This window comes from Xiphophorus maculatus, chromosome 15 (assembly GCF_002775205.1).
Source record: "Xiphophorus maculatus strain JP 163 A chromosome 15, X_maculatus-5.0-male, whole genome shotgun sequence".
In the NCBI taxonomy this organism is placed as follows: Eukaryota; Metazoa; Chordata; class Actinopteri; order Cyprinodontiformes; family Poeciliidae; genus Xiphophorus; species Xiphophorus maculatus.
In genome coordinates this window covers 13269463-13283938 of record NC_036457.1, presented here as the reverse complement: position 1 = coordinate 13283938, position 14476 = coordinate 13269463, and the positions used below count along the sequence as shown (strand labels likewise).

At 37.1% G+C, this 14476-nt stretch overlaps 1 protein-coding gene across 5 annotated transcripts in view; it reads left to right on the top strand.

The window, feature by feature from the left end:
• The window catches only part of pde7b (phosphodiesterase 7B), a 32776-nt gene that overhangs the window by 11641 nt on the left and 6659 nt on the right, over positions 1–14476 (top strand). For 4 of the 5 annotated variants that reach the window (XM_023347550.1, XM_023347551.1, XM_023347549.1 and 1 more), the window contains 11 exons: positions 1919–2008; positions 2207–2370; positions 2475–2538; positions 2732–2827; positions 3467–3567; positions 5001–5132; positions 5231–5322; positions 6015–6159; positions 6730–6826; positions 6984–7064; positions 7134–12962. In XM_023347550.1, coding sequence (XP_023203318.1) covers positions 1919–2008; positions 2207–2370; positions 2475–2538; positions 2732–2827; positions 3467–3567; positions 5001–5132; positions 5231–5322; positions 6015–6159; positions 6730–6826; positions 6984–7064; positions 7134–7351 — 1280 coding nt within the window. In that variant the 3' untranslated portion in view covers positions 7352–12962. Of the gene's footprint in view, positions 1–1918; positions 2009–2206; positions 2371–2474; positions 2539–2731; positions 2828–3466; positions 3568–5000; positions 5133–5230; positions 5323–6014; positions 6160–6729; positions 6827–6983; positions 7065–7133; positions 12963–14476 lie in introns of those variants that run through there. The other variant, XR_002754014.1, reaches the window with a different exon arrangement.

Here is a 14476-nt window from a genome sequence, read left to right as displayed (position 1 = left end):
ATAGCCATGGACTGAAAAATGGACCAAAGTTTTTAAAAACGATCACTTCAAATTTGACCATAACGAACACAACCAATCAGAGCCAGGAGAAGGATCTTAGTGCTGCCAATCAATGTTGCTCAATGTGCTAATGGTGGAGAAACAACTTAATATTCCAGGAAAATAATTTTTCCACCTTCACTGACCTTTAGAAGATTTAAGAAAGTTTATATCTGATTTAATGTCAAAGTAAGAAAATGAGAAGTTCTGCGTCTTCTTATTGATTGTGTATTAATCTCAGACTCAGCTATAGTTTACACAATAGTTTTTATAGTTTATTATTAACATATAGCTGTATAGATGCATCACATGCATGTAAATAAAGGAGCAACAGCTGCAGGCTTCTGTGTATTCACAGCAGGTAGATTTGAGTTTTAGCATCGCTCAGTATGGCATCATTTTAAAAAGTAAAAACAACACCAAACCACAGTTTGTGCCACTAACACCCACAGACACAGTGAAGCCTGCATATTTCGATCAGCTCCATGTGTCAGTATGTGTGCCAAATGTACACTCATGTTTTTGCTTCTCAAACTGGGATTTAACCTCATTTGTAAGTGTGTGTACACATACCAAATGAGTGTTAATGTTTGAGCATGTTGGCGCTTCCTTAAGCACACTTTCTGATTGACTCGCATTTTTATCGTAAATGACCCAGTTCTGTGCCACATGAAAACAATGACCTAGTTACTGCCAAGCTAAGGGAAGAGAAAGGGACAGAGGAGAGAGGCGGCTGGCGAGACGGAAGCATTGGATCAGATCGAAGGAAGAGGATGTAAACACAGGAACCAGAACTAAAAGAAGAATTGGGGGAAAATGGAGCAGAGAAAGGAGAAGAATCAAGTGCTACAGAGAGCTGGAGGAGGCTGATTGTGTGAATGAATGTGGTTGTCTGTAATCTGGAGGTGTGATGTGTTTCTGGCCTGTTTACCAGAAGATGTATTTTGTCCTCGTCTTCTCTGCCAACGCTCTGGATTAAACAAAAAACTGTTCTTCCCCGTTTGCTTCTTTTGTTGCCTAAAGTAGGCCATTTGACAACGATGAGTCACTTTTCTGTGTATTTGTTCATGCTGCTGTGCATGCCAAAGTAGGAAGTTGTACCAGTTTTCTCCAAAGTTGACAAAAGTGATGCCTTACTTCTTCCATTCTGAATGATTTCTGAGGCTGCACTTTGAAGGCGGGATCTGGCACGTCCCGGCAGTTGCCACAGTGACAGCAAAGCCATTGCCAGCTGCTTTTAACGGCAGTCACTGAGGTGATGTGAACTGGCAACCTTAGGGATAAACTACGCTCCAGTTCCTAACTGCTGATCTATAAATTATTCATTATCCCCATAGTTTTCAGACTGTTCAAGTGAAGATTTTGTGTGTGTGTGTGTGTGTGTACCATGATTTGAGACCTCATTCTGTTTTATCTTGTTTGTCGCTGGCCTCTGGGTGTGTGAATTGCTCATATTTTCTTCAGGATTCTCTGTTATTTGTTGCTGTTGTTTGTTCCTATATCTAGAGCTTCCCCAGCAAGTAAAGGCCTGGAGATATTTTTGAATAATTAAAAAAATCAATAATTTCTAACACTACTTAAACATGATATAATTTAGGGTCACATGTATGTACGCATTGTGTTGTTTGATCAAAAAACGACTGTCAGGTACTTGCGTACCTTTTTGACTAATTAGACTTCTTGCTTAGAAAATATTGGGTTTGGACAAGAATGATTGCTGCATGAAGATTTATGAATTCATATTTTATATATATACATGCAGCAATATTATCCTTTTAAAACACTACTGACACTTCACTTGTTGTGTTACCATTTTATCTTTTTATTTATTCTTGCTGTTTTTTTTTAAAAATCTGGCTCTTCTCTTCCTTTCTGATAGCTGATGGCAGGCTGAACGCCGGTCATGCTGGTGTGTTGCTGGCTGAGAGACGAGGTTCTTACCCGCCGATCGATCTGCGGATCCTGAAAAGTACGATTCCTAATTGACTCATATATTTTATGTTCACGTCCATGAGACCATGGTTTAAACTGTTTACTATTTAAATATTGATTATTTTATAGATAGATGTATAGATAGATGAAAGACATTATGATGCATCAATGAAGATGGTTTGACTTTTACAATTTTTTAAATGCAATTTTTATTTATTAATTTTTTTTAATTTAGCAAATTCACGGCCAGGGGAGGTCGAGTCCGGCACAAGGAGAAAGCTGAAGCGTCTGTTAAGCTTCCAGAGATACTGCCATGCCTCCAGGTTGTTGAGGGGATTAATGCCTCACACTCCCGGGTCCCTGCACTTGCTGGATGATGACTACTTGGGACAGGCAGCTGTGAGGGCACAAAAACGCATTACCACGCAAACAAAGATGCACATATAATTTTTAAGATCTTTTGCGAATAACAAATCAACTCTTATAAATATCTGTCTTCACAGCACATGCTCTCAAAAGTAGACACATGGAACTTTGACATTTTCCTCTTCGATCGTCTTACAAATGGTGAGATTATTTTAATCTGACATGACTGCTCGTCCGTCAGTTTAACAATGTCCTTCACCAGCTAAATCTATGTTCTATTATGTATTTTATCACGATCCAAGTCTATATGCCTTTTTTATGTTTGGGGATGATTATGTTTGTATAGTCCAATGGATTGAAAGATACAATTATTGTTTACAATTTATCTGTGTAGGTAACAGTCTTGTGACTCTGATGTGCCATCTCTTCAATGTTTGTGGATTGATTCACCACTTCCAGCTGGACATGGTTAAACTACACAGGTTTCTTGGTAAGCTAGCAGAAGACTTTTGCTGCTATGTTTGCTTGCTCTTCCAGCAATGACAACTAAAATAATGTCTTTATCATTTCTTCTTCCTAGTTTACATTAGTTGACGTTTAAATTGACATGACTGCTAGTTGACAGCTTTAAAACGGTTTATGTAGAGTCTATTAGACTCATTCACAGTGAGACTATATTTATAGCACATTTAAATAGCTGGCCGAAGTGCTTCACTAAATATAAAATCAACCAAAATTTATTCAGTGAAATATTGATTATAACAACCAATAAAACATAAGCATATAAATAACAATTATAATTAATAAAAATAATTGTGATAAATAAACCAGAAGTGGAGCTGTAAATATCTAACATAAAAAGGACTTATGACCAAATTCTTGCTTTTTTTTACTGAACAGTTTTGGTAATAATGTGACCCTTTTAAAATTCTCTGAAAGAGTTGCTATGTTTTTGGTGTTTTTAGTGTGGGTATTTTTTTTATACCAAATACTTAACATATTTCCCAATATAATTCTATGAGAATAATGCCTGCATTATCATTTGTTTCAACTAACCAGAATAAACAGAGACCTTGTAGATTTGTTGTATTACAATCAGTGCTTATTGATAATTTACAATGTTTTGCAGGAATGGTGCAGGAAGATTACCATTCCCACAATCCGTATCATAATGCTGTTCATGCTGCTGATGTTACTCAAGCCATGTACTGCTACATAAAAGAGACCAAGGTAAACACACTCTTTTCCTGTCATGCCCATACTGCAAAGCTTCAGCTGGCCTGAGCTTCTCCTTGACATAATCTATTAGCTGTGCTCCCACAGGGACGTCTCCCGCTCACTTGTACTCAGTGACACATCCATCTAGAGCTCAGAGATTTTTCTGAAGCCCTCTGACCAGATTAAGCGTCTCTGCATCTTTCCCCTTATTCAGTAATTGCTTTTGTTGCTCCAAGAGGCACTTTGTGATTAATCTATTTTGTTAAAAGCACTAAATGAAATTCAATACGGCACGCTAACCTGTATGTTGAAGATAACACACACTCTCTGAGAAAAAGCAAGTCTGCATTTTCACTAATCAATACTTCATGCTATGATGCATAATGAGGCTGGATCTTTGGCCACCTGTAACGACGTCAGCTTTGTTTTTTTTAGATAAATTTGGAAGTAAACCAAATTTAGATAAGACATGACTAACGATCCCATTTCTCTTAGCCATTCTTCAAAATGGGAAATTCAAGAAAATTGGACATTGAACTATTGGCAGGTGCTAGTTGATTTTCACTTGTCAAGAAACAGATTTGCTTTGTTAACACTTTATTTGCCAGGTTGTGAAAAAGGCTGTCATGACACTGTCATAAACATGACATAACACTGTCATGAACATGAGTAAGTCTTCATGAATATTTATGACTGTTGTCATAAAGTGTCATTTGGTAAATCATGACACTTTTAATACAAAGTTACATTATTCAAAATGTCTTTGTTGTGACAACTTGACATTAACCAAGAAATCATGATCTGACATAAATTTGTTATAAAAGTATTACCGATTAAACTTCAGCATTAATAACATAAAACTACATAATTTTTAAAGTTTAATCAGTAATACTTTTATAACAAATTTATGTCAGATCATGATTTCTTGGTTAATGACAAGTTGTCATAACAAAGACATTTTGAATAATTTACCGAGTGACACTTTATGACAACAGTCATAAATATTCATGAAGACTTACTCATGTTCGTGACAGGTGTTATGTCATGTTTATGTCAGTGTCATGACAGCCTTTTTCACAACCTATCAAATAAAGTGTTACCCTTGCTTCTTACCTAAACTTACCCAAATGTAGAGTCAAAGCAGTTGTGAAAGTCTTATTGTTACTGTAACCGTGGCAAACAAGGTGGGACAAGGACCCAATCTAATCTTGCTTCCTAATTGTCAAAAAAAATTTGTTTTTAGTATCTTTCAAATTTGACATGTTTTATTTAAAGGTTTTGCTCACATGCTTTGGGTTATTTGACAACTTAAATAAACTTTACATTAACCAGAAATTGAACGTTTGACAAAATAGACACTAAGAATTTAGATTAGCAATGATTTCTCAATTAGATTTTTCACAAGGATCTCGCTTGGAGATTCTCAGATCATTTGTGTTTTGCAGCTGGCGGAGCAGCTGACTCCTCTGGATGTGTTCCTGGGTCTGATGGCAGCAGCAGCTCATGACGTGGATCACCCTGGAGTCAACCAGCCTTTTCTCATTAAAACCAGACACCACCTGGCATCCCTCTACCAGGTAAACACAAGCAGGTGGATTGGTGTCAGCATCTGGGTTTACCTGTGGTGTGTTTAGTGTCAGGGGAGCAGAGACTGAATGACATTCCTGCTGTACAGAACACCTCTGTGCTGGAGAGCCACCACTGGAGATCCACCGTGGGCATGCTCCGAGAGTCTGGTCTGCTGAGCCACCTGCCGGCTGACATGTCGTAAGAACACTCACCTTACGTCATCTGATTTTTAATCAGAATATTTTATGATTTGGTTTTAGAAATCTTCTTTTTAGGTTTACTGTTTTTATATACTTTTAGAATCTGATCTTTTGGGCAAGTTTTCTACCTTATTTAGAAGGATATCTTGTTATCTACAAAAACCATGCATATCTCCCACCACCTTTTTACTAGATTGTATGTCCTAAAAGCACTGCAATTACTTAAAGTTTACGCATTAATGTTTGGAATATGTTACTGTTTTGCACATTGCAAATCTAATTTTAACAAACACAGTACACTAAAAACCTTGGACACCCATGAAGTCAAGGTGAACCCTTTTGGGAAGTTTTAGTGTGAGGGAGTGCTTTTCCTCTTACTATCTGATAAGTATTTATTCTCTCTCACTGAAATAACACACTAAATTTAAAGGTTGGATTTTTCTTATTATTTTCATTGTAGCTGTAGGTTTTCTTTTCATATAAATAAGTTTAGCATGAAAATAGAACTCAGTAGCAATTTTCACTGGATAAAGTAATAAAAGGTTTTCATGTGGCTTTACTTTTAGTCTTCACATGAATGTCTTTGACCAGGAAAAATAAGATAATTTGGCTGTTAAAGGGAAGGCATGGTGTATGAAACTTGTAGCAGGTGAAGTAGAGCTCATTGGTTTGTCTCCCTTAACTGTACAGGCAGGACATAGAGCAGCAGCTGGGTTCTCTCATCTTGGCTACAGACATCAACAGACAAAACGAATTCCTGATAACTCTCCGAGAGCATCTGGACAACCAGGATATGGACCTTCAGCTGGCCACACACAGGCATTTCATACTTCAGGTATACCTTTTCCCCTTCAAATGTACTGTTTGAAACTAGATATTTACAGATAAAAAGACACATGAGACACTCTAAGATGCCTGAAGTAATTATATGCAAGCATAAACATCATGGAAATGTCCGCCCAGTATGCTGTTCAGGAAAGAGAGTTTGGTTCTGTGTACCTGAGATGAATGTGTTTCCATGGGAGTGTTATCATCTACAGAGTAATGATAAGGATACCTAAAACCTTCAACCCAAGTCATGAAGCTTTAAATGTAGTTCTGTTAAATACTAAGGAAATATATGTAAAGTTCTAAACTTAGAGAAATTAAAAATAAAATTATCTTGATATGCCAATATTTAACGAGTTGAAATAATTTCCATGCTCATATAAATGGGAAACATTTAGTCTGATTTTTTTCTTTGTGTCACAGTGAAGAAAAAGGTTGTGTGTAATTTTATACAGTGTGTGTAAGCATGTAGATTCAACTGTATGGTATCCAAATGATAATTTTCTCACACAGCTTTAGTAGTAGACCTCCATATTGTTGTGACATGCTTGTATTCATTTCTCTTATTTTCTTCTAGATTGCCCTGAAATGTGCTGATGTGTGTAACCCATGTCGGGAGTGGGAGCTGAGCAGGCAATGGAGTGAGAGGGTGTGTGAGGAATTTTATAGGCAGGGTGAGTAAACTTTCACATATCAGATTTCAAACTAGAGTTAGTATTATGGTGTGCTGAAGAAGATGTGCATTTTAAAATGCCAACTCTATACACTTTATTTCACTGTTTGTTCTTGTTGCAACTGTTTTTATCAATTCTGTCTTTGTTGACCTGGAAGGTGACATGGAAAGGAAATTTGACTTGGAGATCAGTCCTTTGTGTGACCAACAGACAGACTCTGTGCCAGCCATCCAGATTGGTAAATCCTGTTTAATTATCAAGACAGTCTCATTAAATAGCCCTTATTAAGGAGTTTCACATCTTTCAGGTTTTATCTCCTACATCGTGGAGCCTCTGTTTGAGGAGTGGCAGCGCTTCACTGAGCCCAGCATGCTCAGCCAAATAATGATGGGGCACCTGCACAAGAACAAGGCTTGCTGGAGCCGACTCAGATACGTACACACACTTGCAGAAACAAAAACTCACCCCCATGTCGAAGAGCCTGAGCCTGAAGGAGGACAAGAGGAGGCAGAGGACATCCCATAATGTCTCTCTTGTTGCTCTGATGGTTTTTAATCTCCAGCATACATGGAGGGGAGACGTTTTAATCCAAATCCATGTTTATTCTCCAGCACGTTTGTTTCCACAGCTGGTTGCCCTTACAGTGAGAGCACTGGAAGGCAGTGTGGCCAGGAAACAAGAAGTATAGCTCCCCCTGGTGGAGCTGTGGTTGAATGTAGCATTGCAGGAGAAACAGAAATGGAAGTGGATTTACTGAGGAGCAGAATGATCTTAGTAAGAAAAACAAATGTGGACATGCTTTTGTTTGTAACTTTGCGCTCAAATAGAACTAAAAGGTTAACTAGTTAACATGTGTTAACTGAGGGTTCAGATGTGAATTTTAACATGGGTTTAGTTGGCATAATAGTGATAAGAACAATAAAAATGAGACGTATATAAAAGCCAGCTGGACTTTGCTGAAAAAATATGACAGAATAACAATCTCCTCACATCCTTTATTGTTTTTAAAATTTAAAAATGCTTGCACTCTTGTACAATGTTTTTTCATGTCTTTATCTCACTTGTCTACCTTTCACTGAAGTGCGTTTTTAACTCTTAGCTTTGAGTCGTTATGTCGAGGTACTGTACACTTTAACATCCAGCATGTTCTCGGCGTAAGACTGACTCAGATCATCAATTTAAATAATGACTCACACTAAAAGTGGCTTAGGTCAGTGTTGCCGGCTTGATGTTTCATTGTTGAGCTGAATCACCAACTTGAAGAGCCAAATAAAATAAAAAAAGGTTTATCTTGATATTATAAGTTGTATAAACTGTATATACTGTGATGGATAACCTGAACACTTCACATGCCAAAACCTTTTTATCTCTGTACTCTGTAAGTCACTTGAAAATGTAACTCTTCTCACTTTTCTCTAAAAGCCAACTGGATTTAATCACAGCCTCACTTTACAAGCTCATACACAACAAAGCCTTAACAGCCGCTTGGTCTGTCAGTAAAAAAAAAGGGGTTTCTGATCAATATGTTTCATATTAAAGTTTCTGCCTCTTGTTCTTCAGCCATATCAGCACTGAAACACCGGCTCTGTACTGTAGCATCTTGTTCCTGGTTGGTTTTTCACTCAGTATCAGGGTCAGATTTGGCATCTCAGAACTGTGAAGTATTGTCAAGGTGTTGGTGTACTTTTATAACACATTAGCTCTGCTATGTAAGGCTTTTGTTTGAAAAATGCTTCCATCTTACTACACTTTGAGCAGGTCCTGTGTGCTGTATTTCTTAGGTTGATGAAGAAACACTGATGTCTTTACTTAAAATATACATTAGCGAGGGATGTACTGATTTAGGTTTTGTGTCCAAATTCCAATTTTTGTTTTTGTACAGCTCTGACATAGCTGGTGCTGTACACCATTCTGCTTTTAGCTAGTTTCCGTTTTTCATTTAATTAGAATCTAAAAGTATTCTAAATATTTTTTTTAGCCTTTTATCCTTGTGTAAAAAGCATGAGTTATTATTAAACAGGGTTTACCTTTATTTTAGGGCAAAAAGAAATTATATGGAGTTCAAATATTAAGCTGTTTTTAGTACCCTATATTAGCAGCTAGAATAGTTAGCATTCATAGCTGTGAAAGGCCTAGAGCAGTGCTTCTCAAACTTTTAACTCCTCAGTAAATGTTACGTTTTCCAAGTACCTCCATCTTTATCGAGATGTAGTTGGACTTTTTAAGTTTGTTATGTTAAACAAAAAAGGATTAATCACCTCGCTCTGGTAAATAATACAATGCAAAACAGGTGAAATTTCCAAGCTTTATGCTTGGAGAAAATTAACAAAAATGACAATTGAAGTTTGGAGTTTCTCACATATATGTGAGAAACTCCTTGACTTCAGAATCCACTATGGTTGTCTTGCACATACATCATGTTCTTAGATGCTGTAAATACTGTTTATTTTCACCTCTAAAATGTGGTTATTAGTTTCTATTAGTAATAATACCTTGACTACTTGATATTCATATCATAGTACTTAGAAAATCCCATTGGTTTTCAAAACTCAAAGTGGTGAAGTTTTAAAAACCAGTATGGGCAATATGGTCTTATAATTGTCCATTGCAATATGTGATTAGATTGACATATTATTTTAAGCAATATGGGCTTAATTGCATCACCATATTTTGTCATATTTATTGCAACAACATTAAAGGCCTTTCACTAGGTACACCATCTACATTAAGCAGGGCCACTAAACAGCGTGCAAGAATCATAATAATTCATATTTTAAAATACTGATATTCACTGATTCCCTAATAGTTTAAGAATAGCAATCCCTATCATGTTGGAATTGGGTTGGGAGTGTTTGCAGACAGCACCAGTTCATAAATCACATTTCATACTGCAATATTTTTCCCCCACTAACAATAAATTAAATGATAATAGGTGATCCCTACTTGGAACTGGAACATGTCTGTTGGGTTTAATGTCATTCCCAGATTTACATCTTGACTCCAGAGGTAAAGGGAACATGATCACCGAGGTACTTTAGCTCCAGTTTGAGAACCATTGCTCTAGAGAACAATGTAGCCCATTATTTGCACTCTGATATTTACAAAGGGCTGCCAACATTTAAGCATGTTCAACTTTTCTGTAATATCTTCTTCCCTTCTGCCCAAACAATCCCTGTTTGCTGACTTCTCCCTACAGGAAACAAAAAGTCATGTTTTAATGCTTCCTATGCCTTTTGTGCTTTCTCTGATATTGTTTGGTACATCTCAGTGTTACTGTACATAGCTAACTATCACTCTTTTTTTAATAAGTAACATATTCCACACCAAATTGTGAATCCAAGCACAATAGTGTTTGTGCTGTGTTATTATTCTGTTTATACTCCGAAGTCATATTTTCCACGGTCCTGATTGGAAATACAACAATAACACCACCTGAAGTTTGAATTCCAACTTGGAAAATCAGAGATTTCTTTAAAGTTATTGAGTTAAAAATTCAAATAAAGCTCATTTGCATAAAAAAACAGTTAGAGTTGTTGGGACACACTATTTTTTAGTATTTAGTATTCGCCATCTTATTTCAAACCTATGGGATAAATCAGACAGCAATAGCTTTGGCCTGTTCACTGACTGGGAAGCTATCAGACTGTTGAGTTTCCAGAAGTCTATCACTGTTCAAGCTAAATATCATCTAGATCTGGTCACTAGCCAATTCCTATGTGCAACTGTATTTATTTGCTTCACTTAATGTTAAAGTATATGCTACCTGTTACTATAAACATTGGCTAAAAAGATATTTATGGGTAATATATATCTAACGTCCATGGATGCACTGAGCCATGTGAAGATAAAGCTTTTGATAGCAGGTCATCCAGTATTTGTAAATACAAGTATAGAATATATGTATGTTTGCCTCCCTGCTTTAAATATTGTATACCAGAGGTTGTTGAATTTAAGATTTGTTGCCAGCAGAATATGGTATAAAATTATGAGCTTGACGAGAAATGTTTGGTTAAAGTTATACAAGCTGCAATATCTGCCCCAGTTAAGAGGTGCAGTGCAATAACGTTAAACTCCTGTGTATAGTTCTGGCTTGTATACTTATGTCGGTTATATAACTATATATGTCTTTACAATGGCACTCTGCTTGCTGTGCTAAGATTTCCACTTTGTTCGAGCAGCACTGGTGCAACGGGGAAGCACAGACAAAAAGGCCTCTGTAAACACTTGGCGGGGTTAAGTTGATCAAAGAGCGCAGTTGCCTCTTTGAGCAGCAGAAAGTGACCCGAAACACTGTTTCAGTCCTGTTTTGATTTTTACAGCTTCCAAACCTGAAAGCAGCTATGAACCGGGAACAAAGTGACACATCAGTTTCTGAATATGCTACCTAGCAAGTGCTCCAGATTATTCGCTATGAGTCATATATTTACTGTCAGTGCAGACCTGGTCCAGGCAACAAGCTTCAGGCTGCCTTGTTTTTGAATACCTCTCAGAATGAACACTGTTACAGGGTAACTGAGCCATACTGGTTATATTCAGCAGGACTAACATGTACTGTATGTTTGCATACAGGAGTAATATCAGCTTTACTAAAATCAGCATCTTAATGTATACCAGTAAAATGTGCAAGTTTAGTGTGAAGCTGTAACAATTTGTAATTTGGTACCATGAGATATTCAAATACATCTATTTCTGTTAAGTTCTTGTATTTCACTCTCTCCAAAAGAACAAAAAGGCTTTGCAAAAGTATCCATATGTCCTAAACTTAAACATAGTGTAATGCTACAACTACTAACTTTAATATACTTAATTGGGGTTTTTTGTTATAAATCAGGACAAACCTCAAAGTGATTGTGAGTGAGGTGAAGATGAAATGATGTTTTCTTTAATGTTTTTTACAAATACAGATTTGAAAATTGTGGTGTATTTGGCCCCATCAGCCAATATTTTTATAAACAGAAATGTATCTAGTTATTACCCTTATGAGGTATCTCTGTACCAGCTGTGTACAACTGGAGACTGAAATGCTTGCTCATTATTTGCAAAATAGCTCAAGTTCAGATTTTGCAAGCATTGTTTCCAAGTCTTTCCATACGTTCTTAACTGGATTTGGGGTTTAAGACTTTGACTGGGTCATTTTAACGCCTGGAAATGTTTCGATTTAAATGATTCCATTGTAGCTCTGGTTGTATGTTTATGATGATTATCCTCGTGAAATAGGATCATAATCACATGCCAATCACAAGCTTTATTCGAGGATTGCAGTGTATTTATCTCCATTCAGCTTCTCATCAACCCCTACTAGTTTTCCTGTGACTGCTGAAGCTTTCCCACAAAATCATGCTGCCACCATCATAGGGATGGTGTGTGCAGAGGTATTTGCAATGTTTAGTTAAAAATCTAATTTGGTCTTATCTAACCAGAGCACCTTCTTCCATATTTATGCTGTCTCCCCCATGATGTTGAGCAGACTTCAAACAGGAAATTGTGCTTTCAACAGTGGCCTTCTGCTTCCCGCTCTTTAGTATTAGGTAGGTGTCCTCTGAAGGCCAGTTGGTTGCACTGGATTATCTCTAAGGGTATCAGATTTAAGGGGGCTGATTACAATTGCACACCATTTTTATATATAGTTAAAAACCATAGTTTCCCCCCCTTCCACTTCAGTTTTATTCACTACTCTTTCTTCACCAGTCACATAGAATCCCAATAAAATATATTGAAATTTGTGGTTGCAATGTGACAAAATGAGAAATTCAAAGGGTATGAATACTGTTGCAAGGCACTGTGCATTTTATACACTGTTAATTTGTAAGACATTGACCTAATGCTTTAAATAATGCAATTCAAAGTTTGATTTTCTTAATTTTTTTGACTGTTTTCATGTTAAAAATATACAAAGTTTTAAACGTTTTTATAAACCTTGGGATATCTGCAGTAGAAGGACATTGATCGGTTTCATTTTTTAGGATTTCAAGTGTCTACTTTCTGGACTAACATTTTGTGCAGCGTGTAATCTTTCAATAGAAGCCCTTGGTGTCAAAAATGACTGTAAAAATATGTCAGGGTGGCTCACCTGATGTCTCTGTATACTTTTGGGCACTGTGAATAAAACAATAAAGTTTTTTTGTTTTTGAGGTAATTAAGATTTGTATGGACTTGTTTGTGTTTACCATCAAAAGTTTTAAAAGGAGGAAGTTGCTACATTCAAATGACCACTAGATGGCAACAAAGCAATTCTGGTGTGTAAGAGGCCTATGCAAAAGGGAGACCCACCATCCCGTATGGAAAATGGGAGAGGCGGGGGCTCTCCACAGGGCCGTGTTTATAGTATAAATAGTTAGGTCACGTATGAATCAAAGTGATGATTTCTCTGATGTAACGGTAGCTTGGGGCTGTAAAGTGTATGTGTCAACAAGAAACTTTGGAGGCAAAGTTGTGATCGGTTGTAGTTTACAGGTCAAACAAAAGAGAGGATGAGGATGAATGAGTCACAATGTTGACTCTAGAAATTAAGATACTCTCTGACCGCTAATAAAAACTGAACTTCTCTGGTAAAACCTTCTGATAAACATAAGTGTCTCTTAAATAAAGAGCAAGAGTAAAGCTACTTTTTTTATACACAAGCGAAAGAATGTAGGGTGGTGTTCTTTGCAGATAAGTGTTGCAGCTAGCCTGTGTTTCCCTCATTTGCATGCCGTTGATTTGCAATGCAAATCAGGCTTGTAGATTGTGTAAGATGTGGGGTCTGCTAATAAATCACATTACACAGCGGTGGCTGACTTTTCTAAACTTTATCTTGTTCAGAGTTTCAACCAGAAGCCTGTATTAGATGCTAAAACAAGACTTTCTCTGTTTTCTGGGAAAATATATAAAAAAAAATGTATCACTCATGACAAGAGACAAACAGTTACTTGCAACCGCAAGGACTTTAGGCAATATAACTTACATTTTTTATTGATTTTAAGATACCAAAGTTATGGTTATGACCTTAGTTGTCTCACTGGGGCATGTCATCAGGTGCCTATTCATGCTCCGTGTTCCACTCCCACTCACCCCCCAACCACACACACACACAAACACACGCCCATACAATTTAAGTAGAGTCAGTCAGCATTCATCCAGCATGTGTCACTATAAATATTGACACTGCAAACAAAGCCCCCTCTTTAGCCCCTTAAATTACACTCATTTAAACGCTCCCTTGGTAAAAACACGCGCGCTATCAGACCACTGCACAGATAAACATCTACCTCCGAATGTAACCCCTCATCTATAGCTGCGAGACGTGGGATTCACACCCGACTTTATAGATGTACATTTTTAAGCCTAAAAAAAAAAAGAAGAAAGAAATGTCAACTGTAATCTGTCTTGGCCCTGCAGCTCAAAGATAAAGAGGGCTATGTGCAGAAAGTGAAAAATGAAACTTGTGGCAATGATGTACGGCTTCTTTCTCAGTTCACATGTCTGGCTTCTGTGCTGTGCACCGAAAGGGTTAATCTCCTCTTGTTAGTCAGCATCCTCTTTTCTGTATTTTTTGTTTTGCCCTTTGTCTTTCCATTGTCTGGCACTTAATCTCCTGCTTTGAATAACTAAGATTTAGTGGGATCTTAATTCAGTTATCAACACCATGGCAACAGCTGCTAGAACAGTGTT